At 34.7% G+C, this 26,619-nt stretch overlaps 1 protein-coding gene across 1 annotated transcript; it reads right to left on the bottom strand.

The window, feature by feature from the left end:
* Positions 1-513: 513 nt before the first annotated feature.
* On the bottom strand, positions 514-26,619 carry PPARG (peroxisome proliferator-activated receptor gamma). The gene is made up of 6 exons (XM_010584434.1): positions 26,395-26,619; positions 24,381-24,550; positions 22,433-22,571; positions 13,027-13,226; positions 8,366-8,816; positions 514-965 (listed from the first exon to the last, which is right to left on the bottom strand). Exons 1-6 carry the CDS (start codon positions 26,612-26,614, stop codon positions 718-720), a joined length of 1,428 nt encoding a protein of 475 aa, XP_010582736.1. The 5' UTR covers positions 26,615-26,619; the 3' UTR covers positions 514-717.

A 26,619-nucleotide genomic window follows, 5' to 3' on the forward strand; every position in this document is an offset into this window, starting at 1 on the left:
TGGCTCCATGCTGGCTGCTGCTCCGCCTGCCTCGGACTTGTATGAGCAGCGTAATTGAAGAGACTCTGCTTCCTAAGAGTGATGAGCAGTGCCTATTCCTTAATGAATTCTGGAAATGGCACCTAGTTTTTGGGCTTGCCCACAAATGGTGGGCTTAATTCTTACACTAAGACCTCTTTACAGAGCTCTATCAGTGTAAAATTGTATTACGGTAGGCACAAATATTGTCAGACCTGACATTTCTAACTTTTGCCTTTTAAGCTATCAAAGGAAGTTAAACTAATCTGTGATTCAGTTTTATTTTATTTTGCTGCTGCCTTGGGAGCACAAAATCAAACATAATAGTTAAAATGTTTCCCTGGAAATGTTTAAGGAGAAAGATTTTTATTTTTAAGTTGAAAATTTAACTGCATGCTTAACCAACTTCAGTGAAGCATCAATCATACTGGACAAGCAATTTTAAGAAATAAGATAGTTTAAAAAATTAATTCTGAAAATACTGCCAACAATTTCATGATATAGATATTTTTAATATTAAAAGTAAATTGTAAATGTGTCTTTATAAACAATATGCATAAAATAGATCTACTATACTAAGCTCTCTCTCTTTAAATGCTGTTTCACAGTAATTTCTTAGGTATGCAAAGTTTTACCTCAAAGAAATAGTGCAATCTGAAAAACATACATTATGTCAGCGAATTAGAACTACTATCATCATTAATATAAGTCTTTATAGATTTCTTGTAGGAGTGGATGAAGACTCATATCTGTCTCCGTTTTCTTTATTATTTGCAACAGCTGCACATGTTCCGTTACAATCTGTCTGAGGTCCGTCATTTTCTGAAGCAACTTTGCAAACAGCTGTGATGATTCTGGATGATTCAGCTTCAGCTGGAGCTCCAAAGCTTGCAACAGATTGTCTTGTATATCTTCAATGGGCTTCACATTTAACAAACCTGGGCGATCTAGGAAAAAAAAATTGGGAGTTGTAAGTTTATGAAGAACATGGAAACATCAATCTCATGTATTAATTTCTTAAAGATTTCTTGGCATATTAAGCATTTACATATGGCATTTCTGAGAACTGTTTGACAATTTCTTAAGGTATTTATTTGTAAGGTTTTACCAGATTTTGCTCAAAGAAGTTTTAGAACTAGTCTTAGAAACAGTTCAAGCATTTATGTGGTGCAGATACAGAGACAGGTTTATACAATGCTACAGTGCATCCTCCACAGTAAACTGGGAGTGTTTATGAAAAGGAAGAGTGACATATAGTTGGGGGATAAACAGGTCTGTATCAGGTAATTCACTTTTGGAAAATCAACATATACTCAGCTGGATTTGCATGTAGTTGCTACCATTAAAAATGTTTCCTGCTAAGGTGGATGCTAACCTATCAAAATAAATTTTAAAAAGATATAAATTCAACTTCTGCAGTCATACTAACCTGGGAGATTTAAAATTCACAGGTTCAGTTCTTCTCCACACCCAGGTTCCAGTTGCTATTAAGAAGTGTCATGATAGCTTTTAGCATCAGCTCATCAGCTCAGCCACAGATGCTTATGGCAGTGGAGGACTGATAGATGTGGCTTGTACAGAAATGCCTTTTCTGGGCTCATGCCAACAGAGAGTTCTCCTCCATATGGAGGAATCTGGGATGGATGTTTACAACCAAAGTCAGCTATTTGCACTGCCACAGCTGCGAGAGTCCAGGATTATCTTTGTCATATCTTATTCTTCAGCAAGAAGCAAAACCTTTCTTTTTTAACCATTATTATCTTTCATAATAATAACTGTTCTGCTATTTCTGTCTGTCCCCAAATACCTTCTTAAGTGGTTGCAATTATTATTTAACATAATTTGTAACATTTGTTTTCTAACTTGAGGTAATAAATGATTTGATTCTACAGTCATGAAAGTTAATAAAGTTGCTTAACGTTAAATCCTCACATATGACAATGACCATCAGTAATTTGTTACTGCTGAACTACTTTGTACTTGGTAATGCATCCTGATTTATCAGAATACTCCATGAAAAAACAGTTAATAATTTAAACAACATTTGCTGTGTAGCTATGAAATAATTTCATAGGTTGATCAATAAAAAGCAGTGCCTATAGCTAGCCTTAAATTACTTCCCTAAGGCAATATTTCCATTTCAGAAAGGACAAGCGGATGATCTAGATTAAAAATTAAAAAAAATAGGCTGTTATTTCCTGTGATCTTAGTAACCTTTCTGTGCATCCAGTTCTACTAACTCAGCTTGGCTTGTTTTGTATACTGGAAAAAAGGCTGAGAGAAGACAAAGCTCTTTATAAATACATTGGGGTTTTACTTCACGGATCAAAAATTGGAGTGTAAACTAAAAGGCAAAGTTGGCATGAAAACAAATGAGTATACACAAGCCATGAATACATGTAGGTCACTGATTAGGAAAGGATAGTTAACTCTCAAAGAGGTGAGGTTTGGGGATAGTTTTTCAGCAATAGGAATAATGGCAAGTTTGAGTATGGAGCTTGATATTTGTTTGACGGTGGTTTTAGGAAGTGACTGCTTTCAGTTGTAGGTGACGGGACTCAGTGACCCATTTGGCTCCTCTTTCCATTTGGTATTTCATCCTAATAAGCTGTGCTTGTCTTGCAGAGATCACTTCTTTATACCATTCAATTGATAATACCATAAAATGTGGTTCAGAAAGTCTGTAAATAAGTATCTGCAAGCAGAAAATTTTCTCCAAATAAATGCCTCCTTTTTATTAATTTCCTTTGGCACTATTACCAAGTAATTTTTTAAAGATACTTAGAGGATTTTTGATAAATTTTAGATATTTATTTTTAGATTACCTAAATGCATTGCATGTGCTGCAAAATCGAGTTGCCTTCTTTATATCTTTCAGAAACTTCCCAAATTTCAGTACTTCAAAGCTGTTAATCATTTTGGCTTTGGGTTGCGGTAGCTTTAAATTTTACTTCTGTGTTGCAGACGAACTCTGAACTAGCTGGGTATGACTCAGTGTACAGTGATAAAAAAAAAATCAAAAAGCACAAAGACTGTGGCCTTGATTTCCTCTGAGATTAATCTCCATTTGCCCCCTGGTTCTTTTATGGTGGGAATTTTTAGGGTGTGAGTTTTTCAGATGTGAAACCCAGTGCAAACATTGTGCTGCCCACACAACTTTAGGAGGCAAACCCAGGAGATCAGTACTGAGTCTGGAACTTACCAAGGAGCCCCCCGAATTCAGGTGCCAAAGGTCAACTGAAGTTCAGTGAGACTTAAGCGCCTAAAATCCTTAAGCTCCTTTGAAAAACCCAGTCTAATGGTTTTAGAATGACCCAGTAGAACTGGAGTCAGAAAAGATGACTATGACAAAAGCCTAGCAGATCATCAGATGTTATTTTTAAATAAGCCAATTCAAGAGGAAGGAAAATTCCCATTGAAGGCAAGAGAGATTTGTCATGAATAAGAACTTCAGGATATGGACATTATTTTTTGGGTGTTGACAGTTTGCTATACTTTCTCAGTAAAAATTTCTTCCAGAGGAAAATGCTGTCTCTGTTCCAAGAAACTTACCTAAATCAGAAAAAGAGGAAATAAGAGGCAAAAGCTTTACTATATAGGTATTATGGTATATTTCAAGTTGTTAAGATGCTCTTAAATATATATGCTCCAGACCCATTGGGTTACTGTACCAATTGTACTGTACTGTATTTTGTGCAGTAAGGAGCTCCAGATAGATGTGGCTTGTAGAAAAAAAATGCAAAGGAAATGATTAACAATAAGCCTTGAGAAAAATTTAGATGGAGAAGAGGAAGAAACAGAAATGGGAGTAAACAAGATGTGACACTGTGGTGGATGCCTTTGAAGAGGCTAAGACAAAATCGCTGTGTGAAAGCTCACAGAGAAAACTGCAAAGGGAACTGATGAGGGAAGCGAAAGACAGAAACTAATGAGTTGTAGCAGGACATTCTTATGATACAGTGAAATTAGGTTACAGAAGGCCAAAGGACAATGTGTTGAAATGATTAAGGTAAGAGATAACTAAAAGTGAATTAGACACCACTTTTAAACCTCTGTGATAGTGCAGATTGTTGATAGAAGTTTAGGGGTTTTTATGTGCTATTTGCAACCTGCCTTTTATCCATTCAGACTATGCCAAGAGAATACCACATTTCTCTTTTTATTATTACTTTTCTTTATTCAGTTTTTCTTTAGGTTTTCATCCATTGTCATATGGCTGTTTCACTTGGTTTGAAAATTCTGCAGGAAGCTGTTCTAAGTAAGAAAATGTTCACAGCGACAGGGAAAGGCTAATAGCCCCTTAGTTTTGAGTGTCAACAGTATGACTTTGTGTAAATAGTGTTCTATACTATCTCAGGGAAAAATATTTTGTTTGTTTATTTACTTACAGATTTGGATGCTTCTTTCAGATTCCTAACAATAATTACAACTTTTTTCTGTTCCTCACATATGAAATTGCCATCAGCATGCCTTTACCCATACCTTTATATTTTAATATCTTTGATTAAGTGCATTTTGCATTTAAATACACATTCTAAAATCTTAATATGAAAAACAGTCAAAGATATGGCTGACTGAGCAACTGTGCTACTTCTTTTGCTGAGGCAGATATGACTCAGCAGTTTGAGGTTTTTCTTCTGAGACCGTCACATGTATTGCAGTCACCAGGATTTTTGTTAAAAGCCCACAGTGATTATCTGCAGTTTTTGGCCTGATTATGGAGCATTTCTTCATTCCAACAGGTTTGCTAGAGCAGGATTTGTGTAGCAGTCAAATATGAACTATTTCTTGGTACTATTCAGTGATAAAACTTCAAAATTTGCTGATCTCAGATTGTAGCAAAATTATTGAGTATAGTGTTTAAATAATCAGCAGTGATTCACGGCTCAAAACTTACTGTAAAGAACACACTCAGAAAACAGAAAAAGTGAATGTAGCAGCATTTCTGAACTCAAATACTAGTTTGACTGCATGTTGACTAACAGAGTCTGGGTCTTTACGAGTATACCCCACTATAATTCCCAAACACCACTATATCCTAAACACTGCAGAAGATAATATACAAAAGTTCAAGTCCATCCATGATATGTAAACATGCCATAAAATTACCTTTTGAGCTTTTTCTTTATTTGACAATAACCTGCTTGAGTGAGTTTGCTCTGTTTATAAATGAGGATTATCCCAATAAGGCTTGGACTTCTATCTTTCCTGCCCAAACACAGACATCCAACTTGTTCTCTTTAAACCTTCTTATGATAGACTTCATCAGCTCAGGTATATATAATATTTTTAAAGATGGTTCAAGTTCTTTAACATCTATACCATAGCACTCACTACTGGCTGAGGATATGCCTCAGTGGCACAGAGGAATACAACGGGGAGGAAGAATATCTTCTTGAAAAAAGTTTTCCAAATCTCATTTTACCAAAGCATACTTTTCAAAGCTACCATAAGTAAAAGAATATTGTAATGAGAGTTTGGCATTGCTGTTAATGGCATAAAGCATTTCTTTTGCAAAATCAAGGTAATATCCTACTGCTCACACACATAGTCTCTCTGTCTCATCAGCATTAAATTCAGAATACTACAATTTGTTTGGCATTTACAGTATTGTTTTAAAGCACAATATACCAACATTAAGAACAACTTTTCGTCTTTGTAATAATGAGTTCAGAGTAACATTTGGGATCATTAAGACAGAGACTGCACTGAGCAGCTCAGAAACAATAAAATGATTGACTGTAAAGTGGGAGTACTTTCATTTTGTTGCTATTACAGTTAATTTGCCAGCTTCTTATTATTGTTATATGGGCATTTTGCCTTTTTACATAGAATGCAAAAGCAATTCTTACGATATCAAAAGGCTGAACTGTTTTATAGGATTTGTGGCAAATTCCAAACACTTACTTCACAATGAAAAGCTTTCTACATGTAATGTTCCAGCTGGAATTATCTTTCTCTTTTCCTTCCCCTTCTCTTTTCTTCTTTTTAGAGGTGTATAAGAGAGAGCACCCGTGGAGCCGGCAGAACTAGCATAATTTTGCTAGTCAATAACAGATTCACTTAGAGTTAGAGCATTTGGCTAGGATCTTTTTTCATTTCACAAACTGATTTTCTTTTTAACATATTTGTACACACGATTTCTTGAAGTGACTTAAACATTACAGCATTCCTGCAGCTAATAAAGTCCTTGAGGTAAGATGAACTGGTTTTGAAATCCTATTTTCAATTAAATAATCCTGGTTCGATGTTCATATAGTTCTTACAGAAACTGAGTTTTGTAAGAACATAGCTCTTACAGAAACAAGAGCATCCGAAACATCTGAGAAATAAGATTTCAATTCCATACCACATAAGATATTATAGTCCCACAGAATGCATTCAATATATATCATATCTGCCTGTAAATTCCATGATAAAAGCCATTCTCTAATTGGCAGCAAAGCTTAATTGTTTTCAAAAGATAAACTCAATTTTTACAAATAACTATCGTGGTTTTTTGGAAAAAAAAAAAGTTCTATATGAAGATAGTGAGAGATCTTTGTTGTCAAGAAATTAAAGGATTTTCCTAGAAAGGACTGATTTATATTTATATGGATTTATATATTTATATGGATTTGCTTCAGAGTTATTTAAGAACTAACTTAAAATTCAGTAGTTTTTTATGGATCTCTGTTTACAAATTATTCTTAAAAAAGAAAGACTTGTTGATAAATCTGATTCAACACAGTCAATTTTTTTCTGTGGACCGTCGTCCTCCTGAGATCTAAAATGTAAGATTAGTTACATCATACCTATTTCCTCTAATGTAAACCAAACATCACTGAAGCATAGCAGACCTAGCTTTGCAGACTGCAAGTTCCCTTTTTTCGATTAGAAGTGGATTTTGAGAGGCCTGTTTCTCATCTGTCAAATTTCATTATATTAGAAAATGCAAAATGTTGGCATGTTTTGTTTAGTACCCTAATAGGCTTGTATAGTTTCTCCTCCCCCATCAGACCCAACTGAAAATATACCAGTAACTTATTTTCCCTTCCTGAATTAATTCAGAGTCCTCAGGGATCATTGTGTTCAAAGGTTTGCACAAGAAAATGTCTTCTGGGACGTGTACTTGCTTGAAGTGGATTTAGTTAGTCTAATAAACTATACTGTGATACCACATTTTTACTGAATGAAACACAATGCCAGAAGTAATTGTATGTGATTTTAAATGAAGCTATACGTAACAATGCACTCTCAACAAAATGTTTGTTTTTAGAACAATAGCATGTGGTTGTTGTGTTTGATTGCTTAAACATAATTTAATAACAAAATACTCTGCATTGCTTTGTGGAGGATCTGAATTCAGAACATTCAGCACATTCCTCCCATTGATATCTGCAGTAACAATCTAAGCCAAAATACACACAAATCAGTAGGGTAAATTTTTCTTTGTGCGACATCACTAACTTGATACTATTGGCCAAAGTAAAAGACCTTCAATCTGACCTGAAACATATATCTGATATCTCAGATTCTCAGTGGAAATGTTTCTAAGTGAACTAAATCGGGGTAGCACTTGCTAATTCACAAAGTGTAATAGCTACATCAGCTCAGAATCAGATAGAACATACTGACTTAAAAAAAGCTGAAAATGCAGTGTCCTTTTTAAAGAAGTGTTAGAATCTGTGTAGTCTGGTACCTGGGCTTTCAGATTCATGCTTTGTTCAAAGCATAATGCATAAAGATTAATACAAACAGAGCAGCTTATGAAATCTGAACAGAGCAGACACACAATGCCTGTTTTTCTCAGGCATTAGAAGATCATCGTTTTCCTGAGAAATGCATTCTCCCCCTCCCCTTTAAAGGCAAACAAAACCTTGCACAAATGAAAAAACAACAACAACAATAAAAAAACACCAGAACAATCCTGTAAGCCAAATGCAACATATATTTTGAAATTGTTATGGAGTCAAAGCTACTTGTGTACAATTAGCAAGCCACACAATCTAATTGCAGGTTTAAAAAACCCTCATGCAGAATTTTGACTTTTAGAAGCTCTTGTCAGTGAAATTCCACCCTTCCTGTTTTCAGATAGTCAGTCCTGATTTTGTTTTCTAACTAAATTAACTACTGATTCAGCAGGCATTTCCAGCTCTGTCATTAATATCAGGTCATTTACATTTTCAGCTTCTGCCTGAAACTGAAAAGAGGGCAAACAACATCCAGAAAGCTGAAAATTAATTAAAAACTACGTGTAAATAAACTCACTCCCATCCTGTAGTGCTGAGCACTTTCCTGTTTGGACAGGAATTAGAAGTATCAATTCTATTATATAAAATATCATATTAAATAAGACAGCACTTACCTCCACTTAGTATAATGACAGCTATAAATATTGCCAGGTCACTGTCATCTAATTCCAGTGCATTGAACTTCACAGCAAACTCAAACTTGGGTTCCATAAAGTCACAAAAAGGTTTTCTCAGGCTCTTCAGAAACTCTCGTGTCATGAATCCTTGTCCATCAGATATAAGAACTCCATCTTTATTCATCAGAGAAGCCAGGAGAGTATATATGATCTCATGGACCCCATATTTCAGGAGAGTTACTTGATCATTCAGGTCAAGATTCACAAAACCTGGAATGTTCTTGGCAAATTCTGTAATCTCCTGCACTGCCTCCACTGAGCGAAACTGACATCGCTGGAAAATGCGAATTGCTACCTCTTTGTTCTCCTCCTGCAGTGGTGACACATGCTTGCACTTGATCTGATCTTCTCCCATCATCAAAGAGTTCATGTCATAAATAACAAATGGCTAAAAATAAAAGGAAAAGACAATTTACTTTCAAATGTCCTTTCTATGAACATTTGACACCTGAGAAACTGAAGTAGCATACAGAGGTATAACTCATCAGAAAGCACTTAGAAATCTATGAGGAATATATCAAGGGTAGTTGACCTAAAAGGGTTAAATCTTCATAAACCTATTAAAGCAAATTTCCTCACAATGTTAAAATGATTTACAGAAAGGACAAGTAGTTCTTAAGGACTTCTCACATGTTCCGTGAATCCACATTCTAAAAATAGGACTTTGGCTGATACTTTTTGAATAATTGGGGGCAGGGGGTAAGGAACACTGTTTTAAAATATCCATGATTTTTGCAGCTTTTTGTTTTGTTTTGGTTTGGTTTTTTGTTTGCTTTGCAGAAGTTCTGTAATACCACAATTCGAAGTTTGGAATGCTTGTTAACAAAAGATTAAAATGTTACTCCTTTTACCTGAATTTTAATGGCTTCTATAAAACAGAATCTAGTAAGTGTACAGTGATGTGTTTGCACTTCTGATGATATAACTTCTTTTTTGTAGAAAGACAGAGTATATTCATATTTTGATTACTTCATATACTGTCACATTCTTTTCAAGTTCTATCCTTCTAGAAAATACTGCAAGTAATATCAAGTTTATGGTATTGGTTATCTGATAAATTTAACCTTTTGCTGTTAATTCCTTTAAAAATAACAGTTAGGATATATTTAAATTCAAACAACTTGTCAATGGGAAAGAAAACACAAATAATGTGATACAAACTACAGCAGCACAATTGAGAACACAAGAATGAGTCCGACTGAAATAAACTCACATAGAATAAACCAATTTTGAAAGCAGATTAGAAAAAGTAGTGCCTGGAAAACTTTTGTTAGGATATGGAAACTCTCTGTTTCAGAATATGCAGAAGCAGCCCCTGGTTTTAAAGAAGTGGTTAAGTGAGGATTTCTTGAATTTATCTGAAGAATCTTTTCCTTAGAGGATAGATGACTAAATAGTTCATCGCTGCACTGAACAAATATCTACTGATATTAATAGGTTTGTTAACATACTTGAGTAATTAATTAAAACAGCAGGAATTATACACCAACAATTGGACAAAAGAAATGCATTTTTTAATTTAAGATCCTTTATGATTACAGATTCTAATGCCTTATTCATGTGGGTGCTCACTCTCATGGTTTTATATCCACTATATGTTGCAGAACAGATTCAGAAATAACCCAAGACTTCCTATATGTAGTCAGTGTTCCTCTCCCACAGATCAGTTTCTGGAAACTCCTAAAATTCTATTCCTATTTGACTAAACCAGTTTTGAAGTCTAAATTGAGTGCTAAATTATTATGGAATTTTTAAAACTGAAAATAGCTACTTTCTGAAGACGATATTGCCCAGATGCTTATCACTACCCACCAGCTAGAGGTTACTTCTCCCATCTCCCATAGCTCTGCAGATGGAGACTGTGGAAGCGTTTGGTCATCTGTTTCAGGCTAAGTCGAGCACAAAGCTCTGACCCGCTTTCACTAGGAAGAGAGGGCGGGATGACAGCTAACAGTTTTGTCTAACTGATACAGCTGCTCGGAAAAGAGAGGTCTGTCTGTGAACTGAAATAATAGGATCTGCACAAGAGGATTTCAGCTTTCAAAATGGGTTAGTTAAAAATCAATACTCTGCTGCTTACAAGACCAATAAAACTAGTGCTGTCAGTTTCACAAGCAACCACAGGCAAACATAGCTCCAGACCATGAGATTCTGTTAAATAGAGTGTGAGGTGTGACACTATTTTTCCACTTGCACTAGGATTTCAGTGTGAAACTGAAAAAATAAACACACTGCACTGAGAAAAGCCAGGAGGATAAAGTATTTTTCAAGATGTAATGCTATTTTGGCAGCAGAAAAAACATTTTATACATATCTGTGCATATGTATGTGCACGCATATGCAAAATAGTGGAAAAACAAGACTGTAGAGGAGGCTTTTAAAATGCATGTTTTAGTACTAGTAGGTCATTCCTTCCTTTTCTTTCTAGAAAATCTTAAGTGGGAGCACCAAGTACAAGAAAAAAGTCATCTATTCTGTGCATGTACATGTGCTTTAGAAAGACTATACTATGCCACCAGCCTACTGACATTAGAAGATGAAAATCAAGAAAAAGTTCAAAAGAGCTAAAGAAATTTTTAATATAAAGATTCAGATGAACCTTGTGAGCAGAATGTTATGTCAAATGAGCACTGTATATCCCAGAAGAGGATGAGTTAGTCATTTTAGTTTTGGCACACACACTTAGCATATCCAATAATTTTCAGATAATGCAGATGATATAGCAATTAAAAAATAACGTACATTTAAACTATGCCCATAGTAAACAGTTTGATGTTCCAGAGCACAAAGTCCATTACAATTCAAATAATATGGAAGTTGTAACCATTAAATACTGAGTGTCACCCTTTCAGTGTTATTTTTTAAAAAAAGACTTGGAAATTTGCAGCAATGAAAAGCTGAATTCTATGTCTATTGGTTTATTGCTATATTCTAATCTGACAAAGTGTTAAAGCTTTCAATTAAAAAAAGAGAACATCGTTGATGGCGTACTGTATATTTACTGCATGAGTATTGCATTAGTGTAACTTTCAGACATGATCAAGTTTCATAAGCCCAGACCATTGTTAAGTACTCAGAACAGCAGAGCAGCAAACCACACGCCAATTGATTTCTACGACAACTTCCTAGAACCTTGCAGAACAAAAGTAGGATCTGTGGATGCACTTGGGACCTCAGAAACAAACGTCCCAGATTTCTCAACACACATCTGGAAAAAAAGAAGATGAGAGCACTGTAGGTAACCCTGCCCAAACTTCTGTCGTGTTCCAGAGTGTGCACAGTGGGCAGCTGCAGAAAAAGGGAGCAGGCCTCGTGGTGACATTTTTAGGATGAAGAGGAGTAAAGAAGATATATAATTACACACCCCACTTCTATTCTGTTGCCTAATGCAGGTACATAGTTATTGAGAACACACTTAAAAAAACTAAATTGCTGTATTAATTCTTTCCAGTAACCTATGTTTCTGATATAGAGAGGGAACTGTGGAAAGATTTGGAAAAAGCAGCGATGCTCAAGTGGAATTAGTGTATCAGCTTTCTGCAGAATAAATAAACTATGCTAGTTCAAACTTTATATACTCCATGATGAAAAGTTACTCAAATTGTAAGTGTCCACCATATCTGAAGTTTTTATGTGAGGGGTACAACCAAATTAGGGACAATATTTAAATTATGATTTTAACTGCCTTTAAAGAAAGAACGCCTAAAATACCTCCAAATTCTTTCCTGTCTTTGAAATTACTGAAGAAAATTAAATACAGTTTCTGTTGTAATCTTGACAATAAAGTGTCTGCCAATGATTCTATAAAACAAACTAGGAGTTATAAGTTTTGGAAAACTATTTTGCTCTTTAGGTGTTAAAATAGTGACAAAATTTAAAACCTTCATAATTATCAGATCTTATTTATCCTCCTTCTCACTGATACAGAAGGTTGTTATGTATTGCCAGTAAAGTTTCCAAGGCAACCCACAAATACACATATCTCTATTCCTTACTTTTCAAAGATTTTGTTGTACATTCTCCTAAAATTCAAATTGCACCAACACAGGATACTGATCTGATCCAAGATAACCCAGTTAAATGCAGGAATTCGTCAGAACATCATAAGAATAAGCACCATAGTTAAGGCTAATGATGGTGTTGGTACTGGGAATCATTTGATACTTATGAAAAAGAATATTCCTTTGGGAACAGCTAGTACTGATAATATGATATGATACGGATGCTTGAATAGTATGGCAACCAATTCCTGACAGCTAGATAGCCACCTTAAACAGATAGTGTGGAAGATAACCTTTGGTGAAGGAGAAGGAAAACGGGAAGAGTGGATCAGAGAATACAAAAAGGTTAAGATGACCTTCAAATTCTTGTACTAGTTTCAAGTATTTTATTAGGTGAACTTGGAGTTTTTTCAAATAATGTTTACTTATCCTATCTAAAAACATTTCCTGTGTTTCAGACACAGCTTGAAATATGTAACTGCCAACAGCAAAGTTTTTTGTGGTTTTTTTTTTTTTTTTTTTTAAAGATGTGTTGTCAATGTGGTAAATCATTTACTCAAAAGAAAGGAAAAAAAAAAAACAACAGAGGGAACTAACTGATTTGTCTGTCGTCTTTCCTGTCAAGATCGCCCTCGCCTTGGCTTTGGTCAGAGGGAAGGACTTTATGTATGAGTCATACAAATGCTTGGCAAGTGCTCGTAGATCAGCAGATTCAGGGTTTAACTGGTCGATGTCGCTGGAAATCTCTGCCAAGAGCTTCTCCTTCTCCGCTTGTGGCATTCGCCCAAACCTGATGGCTGAAGAAGATGACAAGCAATTACTATAGCTATAGTTGCACCTAAAAAAGCACATTTGAATAGCTTTTTATGTCACCTTTTGTTACAATCTCTTGAAGTTTTTATTTAAACAGTACTTAGGCAAGTAAAAAAAAAGATTATTTTCTCCAGTAATATAGGCAAAACAGCTGCAGTGCTTTAAAGAAATGTAAACAAACAAATCTCAAAGAGGAAATAATCTATGTGCCGAAACAGTAAGATTACAATATCTTGTTTGGAAATGCAAACCTACTGTCAGCTTACCTGACAGAGTTGGTGAAAACCACCAATTCTACCTCCAACCTAAATAAAATTTAAAGAATCTTTAAGATATTAAAATTCTGTTGGCCTAGGGTAGGAACCACCTTTCAGCCTCGTATTGTTTTGGGCAAATCACCATATGGATCTCAGATTCTTCATTTGTTTAGAAACAAAACACTTGCATGCCTTGCAGGAATAAATTCCTAAATAGTACAACAGAACTTAATGTAGCAAGTGCTATAAAATGTTACCAAAAGAATTAAGGAATGAGAAAGAAGGTTGCGCAGGAAATAAAAAAGCCAGAAAAGGCTGAGTTCTTCATGGTAACTCTACGCGCCTGCACTATTGGAAGCACAGAAAATGGTTCTACCGAGACATACGATCTCACAGTTGCTCAGTACCAAGGTAAGGCAGGCAGGCAGGCTGTAAACCTCCTACTTTTACATCTATGTACTTACTGTCCAAGACACTATTTATTCATATGGGGACTGACTTGGAAAATATTTCGAATGAGCCATCAAGATCAAGACTGATTTATCATATGGTATTTCAGTAAACAGAATTTATTTTATTTTACAAAAACAAAACAGAACAAAAGAGCATCAAAACAAAAAACAGAAGGAAGAAACAAGGGTTTGCATTTTGGCCTTAGGAGGAATAGAAATATTATAAATATTTTTTCAGCGATTAGTGTCTTCCCTGGATAAAAGTGCTGTTAAGATCATACATATGAATGATTATACTAGGGACGTTTGTTTTGGAAATGACCAGCCACTTTCCTTTATGAGTTTGCTTGCAGTGTGCTGATGGACAAAAATGACACTTTTTTTCAGGAATAAATAATTGTGCCAGAAAACATAAAAAACCCATTTGTCATATATTATATTTAGTGATCAGTTCTCTTATCTCATGGCTGTAGAAACAAGGTTGTTTATTTTTACAACTGTACTACATTTCTCTTTCAGCAAACTTAGTCTCCGAATGATGCATGCTGTATATTTCACATTTGCTCAGGTATTCTTAGAGTTAACATGTCAGAATAAAAATCATCATGAAAGGAAACCTAGTTCAATAAGTACAAACTAACTTACTCTATTCCACCCCCCCCAAATGTCTTTTGCCTACAATTTTTTTCGTATGGGAAATTTTGAATAATTGCCAACTGATATTTGTTTTGGATCACATATACATGGCATATGTATTTTTTTCTCTCTTATGGGAAACACTAAGTATTCTTAATCAGCTACTAACAATAGTTTTCAGGGAGACATCACTGCCCTCCTTTCTTCTGAGAGCAAAACATTTACAGAAAAATTATTAACTTCATATTAGTTTATATGACATACTACAATGGCTCAGAGAGACTGACACCATTCTGTAAAGAAGTAATGTGAATGGATGGACATATGGTAATGTTAGTGATGTATAAAAAATTGATATCAAACAAAATAAGAGTTCATATTTGTACTTAGTGTAACCTAAATAAAAAGATGAAAAAATTCAGCATAACTATAAAGGAATTAATTCAGCTGCATATGCTTCCACGAACACTGTGAATCAAGACCATATTGGTATTTTCATTTTGCAGTTAAAATGGATTCTCTCACTATTAAAAACTTGTATTTGTAGTTAACACAAATCCTTTCTGTTTTTTTTAAAAAAACATGTATGGATGTTGATAACCTTAAACCCATGATACTAATAACTGCATTTTAGACATTCTTGAAGATGTAAAATGAATGAAGTATGAGTATTTAATGAAGTAAATAGAGTGAAAACTCACTGAGAATATGTTATAGCATTTCCACATTTTTTTTTTTCTGATACTTAAGGACTGATTCAATAAAAAGAATCAAACTGTCAGCAACATACTAAAGCTAAAAATATATTATTACATACATATTGTAAGAAGTTGTTACAGGGACAGCACATATAACTAAAATGTGGGGTCAAGAAGGTGTTAAAATAATAATATAGCTAATAAAAATGTTAAAGGTTAATTAAATGTCCATGTTGAACAGTGCAGCTAGACATTTGTTAAATTCGTATTTTCATTAAAAGCCATTATGTTCTTCACTAAACCTGGTTTCAGATTTAAAATTAATTTAATATTAAATTTGTGAAATTTATAGGATTATGTTTTATGATTAATTTGTCCACTTTTCAAATGTGCATTTTGCAATAGCTTCATCAATGGAAAAAATCTTGTGATACTTTGATGCTACTGGTTGGGTTCTTGCCAACAAATTCAACTCCTCCTCACCATCTTTTTTTTTTGAGGAAGAATTTGCAAACTGAAGACCTAAGTGAAATCTGGAAAGACTTCTCAGAGTATTACAGTGGACCTTTTAATCTGGAAAGAAAGTAAGGCAAATAGCCTGATCTAAAAGACTGTTAATAAAAAAGGGACATCAGAGTTGCCCATGACTATAAAATGTTAATCACTTCCAGAAATATATGCAGTGCAATTTATTACGACCTGAAGACTTCTAAACATATAGTAAGAAATACTTAGGAACTCAAAGAAACATGTTCTTTGAGACATTTCACAATCATATTAGGAACTAGGTGTTTTGGGCCAGAAAAATGTTTTGGTATGATAAAACCTACTTGTAAACTATTTTGATATTTTACATGGAATACATCTATAATATTATATATAATACCTTTATAATATGTTTACAATAAATTATGCATCCCTACCAGCCTAATTTGAATTCTGTAAGTTCATTCTGTAAGCATACTAACTCTAAGTATTATGGAAATGGAGCTTGACTGAACACCAGTATGAGACATGATTCTGTTGTCAGCCTGTTCTTGAGAGTTGGGGTTTGCAGAAGCAAGTTTATAACCTGGAATCTCATTGGCATAAGACTCCCTCTCATCAAGTTTATTTTTTCAAAAAGGTATTAAAAAAAAAGAGACAGTCTATTGCTTCCTCTTACTATATTTTTATGTTACCTTAGCTCTAAGTAGTTTATACAGTTCCCCAAGGAATTAAAAACAATAGGAATTTATTTTCTTTTTTTCCACTTTTTTTTTTTTCTCTCCCCTGCACCCCTCCATCCCCCCCAAGTATCTACTGGAACATTCTTAATGATATACCACAGTGTAGATACCATGACACTGATTACTGAAATAGAATTGTTTAGTGTAGAGATGTTATTGAAAAGATCAGGGAGATCAGGGATTTTCAAAACAGAAATTGTTTTGTCATTAGGGAATAACTGACTAAGCTGTATGTCTTTTGTATTCTTTTAAAGAACAGAAACCAGACTGGTAACAAACATCTTGCTAGAAATTCATACATGGGTGAATAGACTAGTGCCTGTTTTTTTCAAGTAAGTTTGTCTGAATTGAGGGGGATAGTTTCTTTTTTAAAACTTATGGCAGTTTTCCACATAACTGTATCTACTGTTGCACTGATACTGCCAGTATAAAATAGGCTTACTTTTAGTTTTGACTACAAAATGATAGCATAATATGTATACGATGTTTTCTAAATATGTCCCTAATCCTATACCCTGATTCCTGTGCAGAGTCTCGTCTCCTGTCCCAGAGTCTCTTGGAAAGTAAATTACAGTATTTGTGCTAGCAACTTGGTATTACTAAACAACACATCGTTGACAGTTCTCTGTTAAAAGTTTACAATAGTACTGGTGTAGAATTTGTAATAAATGACAACTTACATTGTGTTTTCTTTTTTAATGGAAAACATGAATGACTAAGAGTGTTCGAGAATCATGTTTCTGGTGTGCTTCTCTATCCCCAACAAAGGATACCAAGTTATCTTTGCAAAGTAGGCATGCGTTATAAGACCTGGTGCTTCTAATATAAAATTATTTCCATTAATTTACAGATTGCATTGGAGTTCATCATACTGTTAATATTTCATTTACTGTTAATAGTTCTAGAGTAGATGCCTTCTTTCCCTGATCATTTATTTTTATTTTGCTTGTGATGGTGATACTTATTTTCTTGAAAAGTGCTTTGAGATCTCTGCATGAAAAGTGCTATAAACCCCAAATATTATTTATTACTTTGTTGTTTGTTTCAGTACTCTTCCTTGTTGGAATCGTGTCTAATTCTTTGTTTCCATGTTTCGAGAATTTTTATATATGCAGTCAAAAATCCCTGTGAACATTTATGTTAAATCAGTGCATTGTCTTCACTGTGCTAAATTTTATGAATGCAAGCACCCTTATGTATAATCTATTTTGGAGTTAAAGCCCAAAGACGCAGAGGAAGACTATATCAAAAGATACATGATTAAAGCTGCATAGAAATTTGCTATGTATTTTTATTTGGCATAGGATTGGGGCCTCATGATGCTAATTTTTCTACAAAGATCAGATTCCTGGTTTCTTTTTAAAAAAAGATTATTTTAAATTCCTTCTGTGTAAATGAAAAAGGAACCCCCTCCCCCCCAAATAACAAAAGAAATAAGTACTACTGCCAAAGGTAACATTGAATTATATAGCACCTCTGTTAAAATGCCAAGATTACTTTGAAAGAAAATTAGCAGATATGTTGTTATATAGTAAACTAGGTTATAAGCACTAACTTCTATTCTTGAATGCTTGCATACTGCATTCAGAACTGTGTTAGATATAACAAAGCTTAGTCATAGCACAGAAAGCTATTACATCAATGTCAGATCAGTTCAAACTGCCCATTATTATCAAAGAATGCACTAGCTGATAAGCTAATCAAAGCAGTATAGCGGGGGTTATCTCTTACTGGCCTAGAACACCTATCCTTGGTTTAACAACCCGCTTGAGTGGTATTGCCAGCTATCAGATCATGTGTCTATCAGTTGTCTATCAGTTCAGCAAAACAGCCACTAACATTAGCAGAGCTTGCATTTAGCAGATAGGACCAAGCCTTCTTCTAAATACGTGAATTGACTTCACTAAAAGTGGAAATGACATCTTACTGGGTTTTGTACTATATTAATCCTTACGGTGTACCTTGTTGCTTGCCGTCATAATATCAGACTTTTACATAAAATAATTTGGCAATAATAAAATCCCTGAGGAATCTCATAATATTTTCTTGTGTTGGGGTAAAGTTGGTTATGCATGTTTATTTTTGTATGGATTGTACATTTATTAGCAATCTATCATTTCTGCATATGTTTGTTCTTTCTAAATATGTGTTTTTGGGATGGACTAATAGCAGTGAATCTCTCATGATCCAGTTTCAAACTCTGTTCCTATTTCATGAAAATATGGGTCTTGGAAGATTTCTGATGTAATTCATGAATTATGAGAATAAATTTTCCTAAACAGAAGGCGATCAGGACCCTAAAATGTATTTTAAATATAAAAATTCATTAACAACATAAAGTTAGAGAGTTGTGAATCAAACATTCCTATCTTATAATTTGATAGGTAAAAGGATAGTTTTCAAAATTTTTTTTAATGTTTAGAATATATTTTTAAAATAATTGTATTAGTTGCAGCAGATTCTGTTCAATGTTTATTAGCATTGCAGGCAAAATTGAATTTTGTGGTACTAGCCTAGTAGTTTACTTTTGGAGAAGTCATTGTCATTTTCAGGGGACTGAGACAAAAGTCAGGAAGAGGTCAGGCACCAGGAGGTTTACAGAAGGAATTTAGTGGGATTTTGGGTGAGAGGAAAAGTAGGAGGGATTGGTGATACATAGAGGTTAGGGTGGAAAAGGGAGAGTTCACAGAGTGGATAAGCGTTCACAGCATTTTTGGTGGTTGAGGAAAATTTAAAGGATGGGTGGCATGATCTTCTCCCTTTTCTGCTTCTGTCTCCACCTCCCTCCTGTGGCTCTGGCCTCATCTTCTGTTTCCCTGGACCACTTATCCTCCTTGCTACTCTGTCTTCTCCTTCCTGCACCTACCCTTGCAACAGGCCCAGCTTCCTTATCTCCTGGGAGCCTGGGCAGTGGATCAAGGCAGGATCTGCAGGGGCAGGAAGGGCAGGGACAAGCCAGTGAGCTGGTATGAGAGATCTGGAAATATGGCTCGTGCTGCAGGGGTAGAAGGGGTTCAGATGGCAATTTCTTTCACAGTAATAGAAGGTTGTGCAAATTTGGGCATGTGCCTGCAGCTGGAATGTATGATCTCTCTCTCTTTGGCAGTTATTTATTTGCTTGCATTTACAGTATTCTCTAGATGTCAGCAATATAAAACCAATAGTGAATATAGTAAGACACTACATGCTACATTATATTCTTTGCCTTTCTGTGAAAAAAATAGAATATTTATCCTTATGCCACTTTTTATGGCTTGGAGAAGTCACTACGATTGCTTATACGCTATTCTGTACAGCACTCTACTGTTCTCATTGTCTAGATTATGGATTTTTTTTGAGCATAAATGAGTCCCCAAATAGACTATAAACACAGTTTCTTACACTAGAAAACACAAGATGAAGCCAGGGCAGATACCTGTCTGAGTTTACTGGAGGCACGTGCCCAGACTAAGCAATTCACTGCTCCCAGAACTGGTAATAAAGACATATTGCCATGTGTGCTCTTTTTCCCATTACAGTAGTTGGTTTTTCTATAAATAGTACTTTCAGTAGAAGAGAAAAAATTAATGAAATTTCTAAAAAAAAAAAAGAACCGAGCTTCTCCTTAGTGGTACTTCAGAATACAATCTTAGCAATTAAGGGTTAAACACAGAGCAGCACTGTGGCTAGAGAAGGAAAGGAAAACAATATTCAAAGCATGAGAACACTACTGTCTTTTTTAACCTTCAGCCAAGTGGTATGTAGCATTTATGTGTGAAAAAATGTGGTTGTAGCTGCTAAGTCTCCTTGCATTCCCCATCTTTGTAAGTGCCCTATTCATTTTGCAATAATATATCTGTGCAAAGACAGTCATAGATTGGAACCCTCAGGCACAAATAATCCACATTCTGATTCCAAGGATTTAAAATTCAGATAAATTCAGTACTCAAATGGACGAACTTTAATCTGTAGATGTAACATAAAAATGTGTCTCAGTGTCATTGACAACATCCAGTGTTGCATTCCTGCATGCTTCTTTATATAGGCCTGTGTCTTCAAAGGTGAAATTTAGTTCTTTTTTATAAATGTGTTTGTTTATAAATGATGGAGGAATGAGGGTATTGTTTCATGCAATGTAATGTAATCAGAGTGGGCAAAAAAGGCAAATGCAGAAGCCAATACTTGAAAATAAACACTACTAACTCCCTGTTAGGTGAAATCGTGAGAGCAAATAGAAGCATTCCCTCAAGCCCTGGGACAAATGGCTTTGCCCTTTTCCCCTCCTCTGCATGCCTCCCCCAACTCCCATAGCATGGCCCCTGCTGGTGCCACAGCTTCTGCCTTGGCAGTGGCTGAACAGGAAGAAATGGCAGGTGAAATGTTAATTTTAAAAATATTTCTTGGGTCCTTTATGTTACTAAGCCAAAGAGAACGGTCTTGGCCTTCCCCTTCTTGATAGAACTGCACATGGTTCCCATTGACATAATTGGAAGCTGTGTTGCTAGGTTATGAGAGAATTTGGCATGCACCTTGAAAATAATAATAATAAAACCTCCTGAATTACTATAAAAATACCCACAGTAGCATTTCAAAATTAGATTTATTTTTAAGTGTTACTGTTGCATCCCAGGAACTTGAAAACCATGTTTTCTATTAGCAAAACATTTCCCATACCAATTTACATTCACTGCATGTATTAACTTCACAAACCACAGTTAAGCTTTCCTCTTGGGGACAGTACACTCATTTTTTATATTGAAAATAATGAAAGTTCTAAAAAAACCACAGAGAAATTATTTTCCCAGTCATGTTTGCAATTCTTTACCCTTAGAATTACATAAGTCTCTATGTTATGACATTTAATTCCTGTTTTTACTCAACTTTGCCAAAGCAAGGCAGCAAAGAATCTTCATTATGTCTTTCTGTCCAAACATTCATAAGTATTTCCACATGAATTGATATGTTAATTTTAAAGTTCAGAGGGACTATCTTCTAAATTCTATGCAAGAGAGCAGTATCCTGATATGCTTAATGCTACCTGCTTACCTACTGATAAAGAAGGCAATCACAGAACCACATACAATTGAAAACACCTTTGCAATCTAAGACTGCAACATATTCAAAATGGAAACGCTGCTTACAGTTCACAGATGGGAGGGGATATTCACTTCTGGATGGTGGAGAGGTCAGACAGTGCATATTACACAGGAGTCACAGCTATACACACTATATGATGAGAGGCCGACAGCTGAATGGGCGTGCTAAGAAACACTACACTCCTACTTAGAACACATTGGAATCTACGCCCAGATGTGGGTATCCTAGGAAGGAGGAGGACAGGTTTTTTTAAAACAATATGGGGTCTGGCCCATTCATTTAAAGTATGTTGTGTTCTAGTATGAGGAAGTGTTAACTTCGTGATGCTAACAGTCCTCGATAAGTATCCTATGCATCAAATTCAAGTTGTTATTATTCACAAAGTTTCAGTAAATTCTCTAGTCCATTTTTCTTTATTAAATGAAGTTCACTGCTTACAGGAAAGGGATATTGAACTACAGTAAACAAAAGAGTCTTGTCAGAAAATAAGACAATGAACTGAAAAATAACAATTATATGTTCAGGATATGTTCAGGAAGAACGACCAACAGTGTAATGAGCAAGAATGATGGAGAGTAAAACCAACTCATACGTTACATTATGTATTATATTGAGAAGAGCAGATACCTACCTATCTGATTTTTATATTGAAAGTAATCTCCAATCATATACATACTCTCCTAAACTCAGAGGCAATCTCTCTGATACGTGTTTCTAAACTGCCTAGTGTAAAGAAACGGAAAACTCTAGATGTTAAAGCAGCACATTCAGTAATCATATTAATGTTTCATGTTATTTTTCAGATGAAATGTTATCATTTTAAATATGCTATGTACACTTACCATTATGTGACATTCCAACGGCAAGGCATTTCTGAAATCTGCAGTATTGGCATTTATTTCTGCTTTTCTTATGGATGCGGCAATTAAGATCACACCTGTCATATATTAGCTTTAATCTTATTGTTCTTCGAAAAAAGCCCTGGAGTAAACATAAAAGCATGTAAAAGGATGCCAGAAACTGCCAGTGTCATCATCTCACTTCTCTATACATACAAAGTGCCTTTCTGTGTACACGCTGAATGTAACTTTGTTTTAGACAGATTTCCTAAGGAAGCAAGGCTCATGTGATCATACTGTCTGCTTATCAGTGTGCTCCTGTTCTGATCGTATTAGACATTTTCAACCTAGTTTGGTAGAGGGGTGAAAATCTCAAATAGCTGGGGAAGCTTATGGGAATCAATGGTGTTTAAAGGACACTAGGGACATAAGTTGAGAGCTCTACAGACATGCTGAGCATGAAGAACACTATGCCAAAGGAAGCAAAGCTTCGTTTGTTCCACTGCTCATGGGTCAATTTCCTGTAAAGTGAACATGACATTTTCAAAATTTAAAGTTCAATACCAATGTAGAAATTTTTTTATAAATCACAACAAACCAAAAATTCTGCCAACAGCAGTTTGATCTCAAGTAAATAAAAAAGATTATCAGTTATCTGGGTTTTTTTAAGTTTTCTTTCCCAGCTAAGTATTTTTTATTCTATTTCGAATATTTATTTTCCTTTTTGAGCGCGAGTACTTAAAGAGAATTTATATTCTTTTATCTATTCTATTTCTTTGGTTTTGCACAGTGCTGAATTAATTTTGCAATATTTATTTCTGGGTTCTATTTTCTAGGTTGTTTTATTTTCTATTTTATCTCCATTGTTTGGATATTACAAGTTTGCAAAGTACATTGGCACATGAAAAATCCAAAAACTTGGTGCTGAACTCACAGAAATTATCACACAGAAGTCTTATGATATCTTATAAAGAGAGAAAGCATTATGGAAATTCACAATTCTGTCTTTTTACAGTTTAAAGATGCTTTCTCAGATCACTCATAATCTATTAATAAAGTTTATCCAAATTTATTATCATTTGTTCCTTGTAAAAATTAATTTTTCCTCACAGAGAATAATAACAATAAAAGCATAATGCCAGTTCTTATTTGTATAAGTCACTGTAATTTAAGTAATCAACAGCATACTTATTGCTTTATGTGTGTTCCTAATTCAGTGCTACAAAATTTATTTAAGCTCTGGATTGGGTCTTTCCTATTAGTTGTTTTCCTCAAGATATTGAAAATAGAGAAGATGGGAATTTCCTATTAAACTCTGTAATATTTTTCTTTGAACTCAATGAATTATTATTAATTTCTTTCTCTGACATTTCTGTTCTAATTCTTGAGGATGGTCAACTTTTACACCATTCATTTATCCTTTATATGTTATAAACACTAAATATCATTGATATTAAAAAAAAAGCTGGTGGAGTTCTAAAGCAGAAAGCCACATTCTTTAATACTATTAGACTTTTCTGTAGTCACCTAGAAATGTGTAAATTGGGTAAAGAAATTCTAATAAATCAGAAAAACAGATTGTGAATTTTAAATTGCTCAGAATATTGAACTTTGGAGTTGGGCATGAGCCTACTTTTGCTGCGTTCTATGAATTCAGATTCTGCAAGTGACCTCCAAGAGAGCAGGAATGAAATATAACTGCATAACTGAAAAGTAAAAGAAATGCACAAAAAATGCAAATAGGTCAGTAAAAAAATAGAAAAAGCAAATTGTATTTAAAAAACCTCCCACTTATTAAGTCATAAAGTATATGCAGTACATGTGGAAGAATTTACTTAAAGACCTAAAACTTTTTTTTAAAAAGCACAGATCTCTGATTTTACCAAGTGATTATTCAGATGAAAATAGTATCACATTTTACTTCAGAAAAAATACATTTGTGACAACTTACCTTACAACCCTCACATGCATGCACACCATAATGAAATCCAGAGGCCTTGTCCCCACACACACGGCATTCAATAGCCATAAGGGAGTTGGAAGACTCCTCATGAGGTTTATTGTACAACTGAACTTTTTCTGAAAAATAGGGTGGGGAAGGAGGCTCCATTTTGATTGCACCTGTGTATAGAGAAGATTTAAATGATAAACTCAAAGTATAATTAAATATGTAGAAGATGAAGCAAGGAACAATCAGAAGCAATCACAGTAAACATAGCCAGATTCATAGGTCTGCTTCATAATACAAAACGAGTAGTAAACAAAGGATGTAAAGGGATGTAAGCTGCAAGCTGCTATTTCACAGGCAGTGTATAGGCTGGAAAACCTTGAAGTGGCAGATTCTGATGTAGAAAGTGTATTACAGATTCAGTTTTCAGCTTTGTAGTGTGGAATGATTTGAAGATAGGAATATTAAAAATTTACATATGGAGACCTCATACTTGAAAGACTGTACTTTTCCCAGTACCTAATCTGGTTGTATTACTTTAAGGTGTTCAGAACTACTGCAGGGAGATGGACTGGAGTTTCTAATCTAGTCTAAAAAAAATATTTAAGTATCTAATAGACCTATACATTGAATAATATATTATTGTGAAATATATATATATAAGAGAATATGATATTGGATATTTAAAGAAATTTAGCTCTCTCCTGGGGAACACTGTCCAACATTGGATGCAGTTTAGAGATATATTTTCTCTTCTGAAAGTTTCTAATTAAGAGAGCAATTTGTAATATTGAACAAGCTCAAACAACCAAATATGATATCTTTAAATCAATCATTACTGGTCATAGAAGAAAGCAGTGATATTTGACACTATAACATTATACCAGATCACATCTCAGGAGTGTTGTAACAGACAAAGTATTACAACAAGATGAATGTTTTTCTTTTCCAAACTGGCTACACTATACAAACTAGAAAGTTTTCTTTCCTATATAAACTAGGAAGAAAAAAGAAAAGTAGAAAACTATCTAAGTAAAGACGAAGAGGATTTATCCTACTTAAACTCTATTGCACTCTCTAGGTTGTTATTAAAGTGTAATGGACATTTCTAATTAAACAAAAGAAAAAACAAATTATTAGCTGGCAAGATGTCTTGGTACACAAGAGGTACACAGCACCTGCTTCGCTGTACAACCAAAATTAAATTTTCCTAGCAAGAATTCCCTGAAAGAATTCCTGTACAGATTCCTACAAACAAAAGTGATTTCAGATCTAAGCAGGCTAAGCAGACCTTTAGAAAAGTTCCAGGCACAGCAACCTCACATTCCTACTTTGAGCAGGAATGCAGTAACACCCTATTTAAGAATAGGTCACTTCCTTTCTTAAAAAGAGAGTTTCGTGTAATGTTTTTTACTGTAACTGGCAAAAGAACAGCATTTTTCATAGTATATAAATAATACTAGCCCATGAAGCTCCAAGGTTATCCCTGCATTAGGAACACTGATGAAAGTTATACCAACGTTGTGACTCGGATGTAGCCAATATTTCTACTCCATCAATTTCTTGGGCCGTTTGGAATTTAAAAGCTGCACATATTAATAATTAATATGCTATGTATGCTGGGGCATTTTTTAACATCCAGGATATTTATTCTGCATTGTGTGCATAGACCTTCAAAGGTCAATTTACACACAAGGTACATGAATAGGAGACTGGAGGTTTCAGAAACGAATGGTGGGGTTCATGTGTCTAATAAAAAGCATTTAATGTCATTTTAGATACTTTATGATACCTTGTCTAATCTCCAACTACTGCTCTGGAAAGGTGAAGGTCTGCTATATGTATTCTATCTTTTCTGTCTGCCCTGCAAGAATATCTTGTGGGCATCTCTGATGATACAGGATACCAGCATTTAGGCATCTGAATACTTCTAAATTCTTTTGCTGATAGTACACTTTCCAGAGAATGAAGCAAATATGAACATGAAGAAAATATTAAAAAAAAATTAAAAGCATACTTTGGCAGTCTTGGAGCTTGATATCATATTTATAATCAATGCTTGTCTGATCAGTTCTTGCAAGAGGAATATCTTCATAGTGTGGTGAAGAAATGCTTGAAAAATCAACGGTGGTAAACGGCTTTATGTCAAAGGAATGTGTATGATCATCCATTGCAGACAGATCCACTGGACTAATTCCAAAATTAAAGGGCCAAAACGGCATTTCTGTGTCAACCATTGTAA

Source organism: Haliaeetus leucocephalus, unplaced genomic scaffold (assembly GCF_000737465.1).
Source record: "Haliaeetus leucocephalus isolate CR32 unplaced genomic scaffold, Haliaeetus_leucocephalus-4.0 Scaffold984, whole genome shotgun sequence".
Classification (NCBI taxonomy): domain Eukaryota; kingdom Metazoa; phylum Chordata; class Aves; order Accipitriformes; family Accipitridae; genus Haliaeetus; species Haliaeetus leucocephalus.